This window comes from Pteropus vampyrus, unplaced genomic scaffold, assembly GCF_000151845.1.
Source record: "Pteropus vampyrus isolate Shadow unplaced genomic scaffold, Pvam_2.0 Scaffold342, whole genome shotgun sequence".
Lineage (NCBI taxonomy): Eukaryota > Metazoa > Chordata > Mammalia > Chiroptera > Pteropodidae > Pteropus > Pteropus vampyrus.
Genome location: NW_011889123.1, coordinates 141,556 through 152,505, shown reverse-complemented (window position 1 = coordinate 152,505; position 10,950 = coordinate 141,556). Strand labels below are relative to the sequence as shown.

The window sequence follows — 10,950 nt, the reverse complement described above, 5'->3', positions numbered from 1 at the left end:
CCCTTCTCACGCGGCCCTCGCTGCCCGGGCGAGGCCACCCGCGCCCACGGCTGCAGTCGCCTTACATGGAGCCCAGTCTGTGTTTACCAGCCTCCCTGAGGGGCGAACGGCAGACGTGAACGTCGTCACATCTGTGACACCTCCACTTAGCCGTCTCACAGCCACCTTCAACTCAATTTCCAAAACTTAATTTGTCCCCCACTCTTCCCCTCGGGCCTGCGAGGCTTCTTGTGCCCCCAGCTCAGCACCCGGCCCTGCCAGCCACCCGGCTGCCCGACCCCGGCGCCGCGGAGACCCCCGGCTCCTCTGTCGGGCGCGCCCCCTCCTCGCCCTCCCGCTGCGGGAGAAACACAGTAACCACCAGCTGTTACCACGTCTGCGTGGCCAACTCATCACGCACGAGTCAAGGGTTTTCTTAACCTCAGACTGGGCCGACCGCCAGCGCGCTCTGTGATCCGTTCCCAGTTCTAATAGTTCCGCCACCACTAAACTCAGCAGAGGTTTTCTGCGATCATTTGTTTAAAGTTTGTCTTCTCCATCAGAAGGTGAACTCCAAGAAGGCAGGGGGTGCGCCTTCCTTCCTCATGCACCATGTTGTCTCGGTACCCTGATGCCCAGGGAGTATCTGTTGGATGAATGGACGTTTGGAAGGTTCGTGAGCCCCGTAAATAAGATGTCAGGGGAGGGAACGAGGACAGATTCGTGCCACAGTGGAAAGCTGAGGTGGATGCCTTAGGCGTCTAAAGTTTAACAGTACTTCATTTTAATCCAGAAATACATATATTCTTTGTCAGATGAAAACGATTTCCCTTTTTTAAAATGAAACATTAAAATCAAGACTGACGTTTATTTACCTTTGCCATAATATCTGCATACGCCATGTATAAAAAATCTTCCTCCAGTTTGCTATGGAAAATAAGAAAAAACATCGTTTTTAAGCAGAAGGCTAATCGTATGCAAAATCACCATCGATGTATAAAATAACCTTTATTTTTCAACAACTACACCGTTTAAAATGAAATAAACACAAAAATTAGGCACAGTCATCAGAATATCGTAGAAGCAGAAAGTAAAGCTCTCGGGCCCCCTCACAGCTGCCGCCTTAGCTTCCCGAAGCCGCCCTCGGGCCCACAAAACAAACGGACCGCTCTACTGATTGACACACAAATGCAATGACTTTATTCTCTTGAAACTACAAAAGTTGAAATAACCAAATTTAAATGAGGTAGGGACTTCTGACAGAAGTGATGTCTGACATTGATGGAAAGACTCCCCGAATCATTGTGCTATAAAATCGTAATAATTCTTAACATAAGGGAAGTTTAAAAATGTTTATTATCCTCTTTATAAGAAGTATGGAAACCATTAATTCATGAAGAAAGGTTTCCATCAAAAAGTACCTAATATTTGCAAAGTTATTTTTAGCAGTGTTACACTTCAGCCACCGGAAAAACTCACTTATGAGAAATACCTCATGACCTGCCAGTGCCAGACAGAGAGTCGCCCTGTGCTTAGGGACGAGACGGTTTTGTTAGTTAGGAAATAATGAGAAGCGGGAGATGTGAGCGAGGCTGGGTCACGCTGGCCCAGAGGGAGAATGCGCGTACCGCGACGTGCGGACAGGCCAGGGACTCCTCGGGGCTGAGCAGACCTGTGAGTGTGGGCTGGTCATGAAACGATGTCCCAGCTCCCGCAGAGGGAGGGTGGCCCTGGGCAAAGCGGCCCTTCGCTCACTGGCGGGAAGCGGACGCGGGTCCTACACCCTCTGGCCCGTCTCGCCAGGAGCCGACCGCGCGGTGCCCGGGGCGGGGGCTGGGCACGGTCTCACCTCCTGGCCCCAGCACGCTTCTTACTTAACTCCACAGCGCTGTGGGCTTTGTGGCTTTGGTGAGTGCATGTGAAAAACACTGTAGAAGCCAAGGAAAACAGAGAACGCCCTTAAAACGGGCCTCGAAGAAACTTCCTGTTGAGATGACGGCTTCTCCATCTCCCAAAGCCCTCCTCAGACCCCCCTGAATGGAGGCACGACCCACCCGCGGCACTCTGGGCAGACTGTGTCTCCATACACTTTGGGGACTGGAATTTGCTTTGAGCTCTTTTCTTTATAAAGGCTGTCTGTGATCGAGATAAAATCACTTGATAAGAAGACTCGGAATCGACTAAGTCAGCTAACTGTAAAGTCGTTAAGAAAAACGAGAGTAGACAGTAAAGCCCGGATCTCAGGGAATAATGGTCCATGTGCCAGACCAGTCGCATCTCCGAGACTCCGTCTCCTAACGAGAACAGGATGAGACGGCCACACGGCCACACGGACACGTGACACGACTCTCGGACATGGGTTCCTCTATCTGTCCTCCCAGCAATACCATTTCTCCGTCAGAGCCGTCCGACTGAACAGAAGGATCAGCTGGTGCAGAGGGTCGACTGTCTTGGCGCCTTCCTCTTCCTCTGCAGGCTCCGCTCCAGGTTTCTGCCAAAGTCAAGCGCACAAAATCCCACATTTCAATGAAATGTTCGCCCAGAGCCGGGCGCGAAGCAAGAGTTAGAAACAATGATAAACGGCAAGCTCTTTTCTCCAGTTGTGACGGTGTGTGTGTGAGTGTGTGCGAGAGCTGTGAGTGTGTGAGTGCTGTGTATCTGTGCTTGTGTGTAAATGTTTGTGTGTGACTGTGTATGTGTGTATGCCTGTGTGTACGTGTGTGCGTGTTGTGCATGTATGTTTGTGTCTGTGCGAGTGCGTGTGTGCCTGTGTGCTTGTGTGTGTCTGTGTCAAAGCTATGCAGCTTTAAAAAGATATTTATTAATTGGACCGGAAACACTACTGGGTGAGGATGACTCCCATCATGTCCCAGTTCTGAATGCTATTCCTATAAACAGATTTGTAACTATCTAAAAGCATATTTGCTGCACAGGTTTCCGCTTTAGGGAAGGCTCAGTTGACAAAGATTTGCAAGAAAATGCTAAGTCACTCCAAGTACAAAAATTTCGTTCACATGGCCGTTCAAATTGATTATCAAGTGAAACATTTTCTTTCCCTACACGGTAATATGAAAAGAATGGTAAATGAGTTCATGCTTGAACCACTTACACATTTTTTTTTTTTCATTTTTGGTTACTTTTAAGACTTAAAAAATCAGTTTGCACTATTGGATGGCACTTTCGCCATGAGGAGAATTAAGCGTTTTTAATACGGAAAGTCGCTTCTTGCTGAACGACAGTGACCGCTGTGGCTTCACCGCCTCGCTCACTCAGACTGGCTTCTCTCTCCACACCGCAGACATGCTCTCCTGGTCTTAAGGGTTATATAACTGGGGGAAATCAGGATGCAGCTTTCATGAACTGAATTAGTTTACCCATTATATTCCCTGATAATCTGAGTTAAAAAAATAACTTTTAGGCAGGAGGTCTTTAACTTGGGATCACGAAGCCCCTCACGAGTCTGCAAAGGCCCATGGAAGGGCATGCTTGTCAGTCTTCCTGAGACGTTGACTCCGGCCAGTTTTAAACAGACCCGGGGCGTGAAAGGTGAGGGCACAGCCTCCCGCGCCCCCTCCACCGCGTGAGCCCTCACAGCCCGGGGCCGAGGGGGCCGGGGGTGCTGCCTGCCTGCTGCTCGCCGGCCTCCGGCCCTGCTCCTGTCCGGTCTACCGTCCCTGCTCTGCGTATTTTTAAAAACCACTACTTTTCATTCGCTTTTGTTAACCTTCAACTTATTTTTGGTTCAGCTTCTTTATGGTTCAGCTTCTAGCCTTGTTCTGAGCTGTGTAAAGGTGCTTTAAGGATGAATTCAAAAGAATAACAAAGTCGAGGTTTAGTTAATAAGAAACTTGTATAATTCATCTTAAATTCTGAATTGTTTGGTGTTGAGATCTCTTTGAAATGAGAAAAGGGAATTCGGCCCTAAATGCCGAATGCGGTGTTGATCTAGAATTGTTTTCTGAGATGGACACATGGCAGCAACGCTGCTCTCGAATGTTACGTGATAACTGCGCACACCGTTCAACCACCAAACCCAAACCCTCCTACATCTTATAAGCCCATGAAAAACATACTGCTAAATCTTCTATCAGTTTATCTTCAAAGTAATGTTCTTCTGTTTCAATCCAGGACTTTTCATATCCCTGAAGAAAGAGATTAACGGCCCGATGCCTGGAAGATAAGCACAATTTCAAAGTGTTTTTTCTTTTTTTTTTTAATAAATCAAAAAAGTATTCAGTAGTGCTTTGTCACTGGATCTCTGTACACTAAAAGTAAAATAGAAATAAACTTCCTACTTTTGACTGGACAGGCAGTCATTGTAGTGGATTATGCAAGGGTTCTCAATTACGCAAGGTTTCTCGATTTAAATCCTGGATTTAAGTCCTAGCTCAGACATTTCTACGCTTTGTAACACTGGTCAAGTTATCTAACTTTGCCAACTTTCATTTTTCTCATTTATAAACTAAGATAACCTCATACACGCTTCAGTTTTGTGAGACTTAAAATGGAATAATAAATACAAAGCATTAAATGGAAGCTGCCATGGTGGTGGCTCCGGGCAGACAGTGTAGTAACCGAGGAATTACTCGGTGTTTGAGGCAGCATTAGATACCAGCCCCGAGGATTCCAGAACAGAAGGCATCGAGTGAACCGTACGGCATTATGTGCCCAAGGATTAAATCCTGGGATACGGACGATAAACGGTTGCCTGTGAAATGAAAGACGACCAGGGAAGCCCAGAAGATCAGTAAACTCCTCGTGCAGTTGATCGGAGACGTGAAAACGATCCCAGGATAAGAAAAAGTAAGAGATCTAAGAAGGGATAAAGTTAAGGGACTCAGAGTATCAGCTGCGCTAAAACGACACGGTGCCGTAGTAGGCCGAACAGCTTCACGACACCAAAGGCAGGCTAAGGGGTCGTGCGACAAACAGCCAGGTTTGTGAAGGGCCCTGGAGCCTGGGGCGAGGGCCCGAGAGCACAGCTCAAACCACCCCGAACTGCGCACGACAGAGGCTGGACCGCCCTGGCCCATCAGACTCCCCCGTGTGGCGTTTGGACGATACGCGTGCTAAGCCCTTCCAGAAATCTCGTTCTACAGGCTGAGGCTTGGCTGTTCCTCGGACGTGTTTTAGCACATTTCCTGAAAGGGCCAGGCTTGAGAACCCCTGGAAGGAGGGATGTGATGTTGGGAATGGGGTGCCAGAGGAACAGCAGACGCTGTGGTCTTGTCGAAACCAGCTCAGAACCTGCAGCCACCAAGCTGATGCGAAGCAATGAGCAAGTGAGCCGAAGACGTGGCCGTGGCCGGAAGGAAGGGTGGTGACGCAGACCAGTCCAAAGGGATCTCGTGAGACTCGAGCACGGCCAAGCCACCAGGGGAGCAACAGGAAGACTAACTCGAGGCTGACGTTCCGTTTGGCTAAACGGTGACACCGCAATCAAGCCGGAGAATTTAGAAAGAGCACATGGGTCAGAGGGGACATTAGCGTGTTTCAGACTCCGTGTGACAAGATTGCAAGTGAGCCAGTGGTCTTGGCAGAAGGAAAAGGGGTGGCATTTTGTCTGTTTTGGCTTTTTACTCATTGCCCTATATCATTCGCTCATTCAAATGCTTACTGGACATCAGTGTTCTAGGTGCTAAGGATAAAAAATTGAACGAAACTCTGAAGGAATCACAAAGCCAAGCCGAGAGATGAGCAGCCGATGCTGCAGGAAGCTGCTGCACCTGGAGACAGGTGAGCGGCCCTCAGCGGGCACGGACCGTGGGCACGGCCTGTGGGCACGGCATAGGCAGATGTCCCAAAAAGGGACCTCGTGGTGCTGAGTCCCGTTCACCAGCCGTGCGACGAGGTCACTTGTTTGAAGCTCGGAGAGGGAAAGGCTGACACGGTGGCCTGGCCGCCGGGTGACATGAGCGCAGGCTGCTTCTCCGCAAACACACGTGCCTGCTCCGCCGCCACCAGACGGTCCCGCCACCGCCGGGCGTATCCCCCATTCCCGTGACTCAGTTCCGAATCAGCTCTTTTCCTCAAAGGCATAACCGACTTAATTTACTGGGACAAGCTCAGTCCTAAGCTCTCTGCATATCCCGACCCCTTAAATGATCTGAACAATTTTACGATGTAAATCTGATCACGGAAAGTACAACAAAGTCAGGAAAGGAACCTGACGGATGTCATACAGCCATAAGCTGCAATGCCAGGCTCCCGGTCAAGGCGGTGTGACTTCAGAGCACGAGCTTCGCGTTACTCTACCGGCCTCACGTCTGTGAGCTGACCTTCCTCCGTACTTAAACGTCACTGAACTGTCACAGCACAGACCACGGTTCTCTGGGAAGACCCAACAAGTTCAAAGTCCTGTATCACGCGGAAGAGCCAATACATCTTCCCTCCTTCTCTCGGACTGTCGCATGCACGTTAAGGCAGATGTTAGACTCCCAGCCCTCGCCAGGGAAAAAAATCACTTTAATCTATTATAGACATTAAAAAAAGTTCTGACCTTGGCAGGTGACACAACGGAGCCATGAGGAAGCACTGACCTTGGCAGGTTATACAACGGTGCCATGCGGAAGCAGGCCACCACGGCCCTTTTCCTCTGCTTGGAGAGCAGCTTGTGCCAGACGGCCTTCTTGGACCTCTGCGGATGCTCCACCTGAGGCAGAACCACACGAGGGAACAGTGAACCCCACGCCATCCTCAACGTGCCAGAGTAAGATGCTGTGCCTTTTAGGTAAAAGCGTTCGAACTTTGAGTTCCAAAATTACCTTAAAATTACAGAAAAGCCAACGTCCTAAAAGTTACCCAATGCTAACACTGAAATAGTTTCAAATGTTACATATCTTTCTTAGTAAAAATATAATATTTTCCAATACTGTGTACTTTAGAAACTATGTCATCTCTGAAATCAAAGGAATATTAAAACCGTTCTATAAAAAATTTTGCTCCCTTCTTAGAATTTGGTTATAGTTCTAAAACATTTTCTGCCTATGCAAAAATTTAACTTATTTTTATTTATGTATCCATTTCAACTAATTCTATTACGAGTTATAGCAATAAACATACACAGAGGCAGTTAAACAAAATTCGAATAAAGATTCTACTGTTCCTTAATATAACAGGACGGAGAAGACGACCAGGCTTCACGAGCACATTACTAAGAGAGTAAAAGAATTTAACGCTGAGGAAATGTTAAAATGGATAAGTATTTGGTTAGATAGGGACAAACGAGAATTTAAAAGCTGTAGTAAATGATGCAAGCAAGCTATTTATTTAGCTAATGGTGTCTGAAACTCCAGGAAGAAAAAGAGATTAATTGTTAAGTATTAGAGGAGAAAAGCCCAAACGTGTAATTCTACACTAATTAGCAATCTCTACACAATTGAACACTACTTCCCAGGCTGTAATATCTCCAGCGCGTACGTGTAGATCTCTGGAAGAAATGAAAATGTCATGTTAGCTAAAAAAGTAAAATTAGATTTATCGTCCTTTGCAGCAAAGGGTCATGGACGTGTTGCTGCCTGGAGGAGCCACAGACGTAGGGGCTGCAGGGGCTTAAAGAGTTCAACAAGGCGACTCGGCCGCCTTGAACTAGCGCTTGCTTCTGTGACCCTCTTCCCTCCAGGGGACCAATAGACACTTTTTGACATTATCCACCTCACTTTTCTTCTCTGTGACTGTGCTGAATGAAATAGAGCATTGTTGAGACTTATCACAGGCGAAAACAGAATCCAGGCCAGGCCAGTATCGTCCAATGAGACCTGACACATTTCGAGTTCTCCATTCTGAGAACCAAGACTAGAAACGGGAGCTTTTTGTGGGACAGTAGCATTGTGATCGGCATGGGGGACAGTCGACAAACACAGATGCCTGGGCATGGAGATGCCCAGCAGTGAACTGGGAAGAGGCCTCTGCCGCCATGAAGCTTACGAGGGGACAGAGAATCTTGTTACACGAGGAAATACCTTAGCAGTGATTTTCCTACAAATCAAGCGAACAGTTAACAGTGAGCTCCACGACCCAAAGGCGGGACATTTCCCATAACTGTGGGAGCGCCTGGACGCGCAGTGTGTTGGCTCGGCCAGACTTTCTGAATATTAGGGAATCTCAAGGAGACGGCTTACTCTCCTGAGGAAAATTACCAGGTGCACAGTGCAAAATATACATTCGCAAAGGTCACCGGTACTTGAGATAAACCGAATCGAGTATTTCCTGAGCTCCCACTGTGTTTGCATTGAGTTAAGCGAGTGGAAATGTCTTTTGCAAATCATTCTATGACTCGGTCATAAGTTCACATCAGAACAGAGGTATTAAAGGCATGAATTCCACACACGCGTACCTCCCACTTTTCCGTTCGTTGATAATTAATAGTGTCTTTTTATGCATATCCTTAATTTGAAGAACATTTGGCCTTAACTAAAACCTGACCCCTGACCTTCTCCCAGGTAACCTCGACTCCTCCTCTGGGGTTCACACAGGGGCCCCCACTCCCCCGCCAGATGGAGTTGGGGCCGCTCTGTCCTTGCCCCGCCAAGCTTCGCTTCCCCGCACAGCCATCTCGCTGCATTTGTCATGTCTCCTCAGGCAGCGGCACTTTCATATTTTGAGCCTGTCTGTGTCCACGTCCTCGAGGGACCGGGGTGAAGGGACCGTGCTCTGTCGGCCACCTGCTGAGTACGGTGCTGCCCTGCAGTAGGGCACGCCTGCCCGGTGGGACGAGCCTGCTGCTCATAAATGGCATCGCCCATTATGACTGGCTATATTTATGAGTATATAATAAATGATTATAATAAAATATAATCAGATTTCAATAAGCTTCCATTAATGTTTCTAAAAGTCATTGAAGCAAATCCAGATACGGTGATTTTGCCAGAAATAGTGCTCTAGTAGCCATTTAATTAACATTTAATTATCTTTTTAAATACCTAGATAACTCTAGAAACACAACTCTATGACTCTATATATCACTTAAAATTTCATTCCCTCAAATCTTGTCATCTGCTGATAGTAATTTGCATTTATTTACTATTTCATGAAAATATTATGGAAACAGGGAAATGTTAAGTTCCTTATGTTATAGAACTAATATTATGATGTCATATAATGTCAAAATATGTTGATAGCCATCTAGTTTGTGTATCTTAGCTGCATCTCATCAAGTACGGTGATAAATTATATGGCGCCGATTTTATTTAAAGGGGCAGGATGGGGATGGAAGGTCACCAGATAATATAAAATACAAATCAAAGAAAAATGTTTATTATTGCTATGCTAACATGTTCCACAGAACATTTAGGCCACAGAGTTCCTGAGATGACATAGAGCATTTCATCATTTAATGTTCTGTGTGAAAGAAGCGACCTGCCATGTCAGGTGGGCACTGTCCTGGTGGGTCACAGCTCTGGGTCACACCGAGTCACCTGTGATACCGGGCTGAACGGACCTTGTGAGAAATACACACTAGGTCTGCGTGTTGCAGGTCTTTTACCTAAGCCAGAAGATTCCTCACACAAAAATACAGCCCGCTGACTGATACTGTTTCATCTGACTGATACTGACTGATACTGGGAATTCTGGAGCAAAGGTAACGAATAAGAAAATCAAACACACAGTGAGCTTTGTGGTTGAAAACAGGATGCAACTAAAAAATTACATAAAAACAATATTTTCGCATGGTTTTAACATCGACGCATTGCTCTTCTCTAAAGGCAATTTTTTACTGATCTTGGAGAAAATTAGCTCAAAAATAGTCTAACAAAAAGAAAGGGGTTAAGTGACAAAAAAAATGCGGTTATTAAACCGATGAGAGGTAGTATTTCTGCTACTACCTGAGCAGTAATAAAAAATGATACAAGCATAAAACTTCAGAGATCAGGTTGCAACTCCTGAAATTTCTGTTAGGACATAAAAATAAGTATACAATGCTAATTATCTGTATACTTTTAGAAATATTTTGAGAACGATAACAAAGGCCTTGATCTTTCAAAACACGTTATCTGTATATTGCTGCAAAAATTATAAGGTAGGAAATTATGCTTATTGGATACTAAGCATTCCTTAGTCATATATTTTTTGTAATGACTACGCTGAATATTTTGAATCACAGTTAACAAAGTGCCAGATTTTGAATCATAGTTAACAAAGTAACACGCAACCTCTTTTTGAAATATTTTTACACGGTTAAGGCGAACGCGATTGAATCAACACAGAATCTAACCTGTTCAAGATGGAAAAGCACATTTGCTATGTCCAGCACTCTTTCTACTGTCTTCTCGGGATCCGAACTGTCCTCAGTCCTGTTCGGCAAGTCTTTGTAAAGAGCCATCTGCCATCTGATGGCAGGGTCCTCCAACTGCAGAACAGAGAAGGTTCGGAAAACACAAGTTACCATGCGAGGCGGGGAGGGCTTGCTTGTGGACCGAGCGCAGCACGGCATCAAACCGTGCAGAGACCAAGACAGAGCAGGACCCCGTTCTCGAGTCCCCTGGGGCCCCGAGCACGTCCCGGGATCGTGGCCTCCCCAGACATCGTGTGTGTAGCACAGACTCTTCACTCGAGGTTCGGCTGGAGGCTTTATGTACGTCTTTTTTGCCGTCTGAAAAGACATCGTGCTCTAACAGGAATTAACCTCCTACTCAGCGTGTGAGTGTGCATCAAAGCGCACACGAAATGTGCTCTAATGAAATACACGTGCATCGTCAATATTGCAGAGACATCTCTCGCCTACGTCATATTCTGTTCTTCTAGAATAAAGTGGTCTGGATCTTCGGGAGGCGCGTCATACTGCACTCACTGCTTCTTAGCATTTGGACATTTTCAAAATTAAAAACAATTCCCCAGAAGGGACACGGAATAGGAACAAACGGGCCGAGGCAAATACGATAAATTGCTGGACTTCTTACATTACCTAACAGGTTCTGTAAACAAATGAATAATTTATTCTCGAGTATCAAACAGCCTCTAAATAACAGGACA

General features: G+C 46.4%; 1 protein-coding gene across 1 annotated transcript in view; it reads right to left on the bottom strand.

The window, feature by feature from the left end:
- LOC105304450 (ryanodine receptor 2) overlaps nt 1-10,950 on the bottom strand; it is a gene marked incomplete at its 5' end in the record, with an annotated part of 220,090 nt that overhangs the window by 82,950 nt on the left and 126,190 nt on the right. Inside the window, 5 exons of the mRNA XM_023522367.1 lie at nt 855-906; nt 2,367-2,470; nt 4,053-4,149; nt 6,519-6,631; nt 10,193-10,327. Coding sequence (XP_023378135.1) covers nt 855-906; nt 2,367-2,470; nt 4,053-4,149; nt 6,519-6,631; nt 10,193-10,327 — 501 coding nt within the window. The remainder of the gene's footprint in view (nt 1-854; nt 907-2,366; nt 2,471-4,052; nt 4,150-6,518; nt 6,632-10,192; nt 10,328-10,950) is intronic.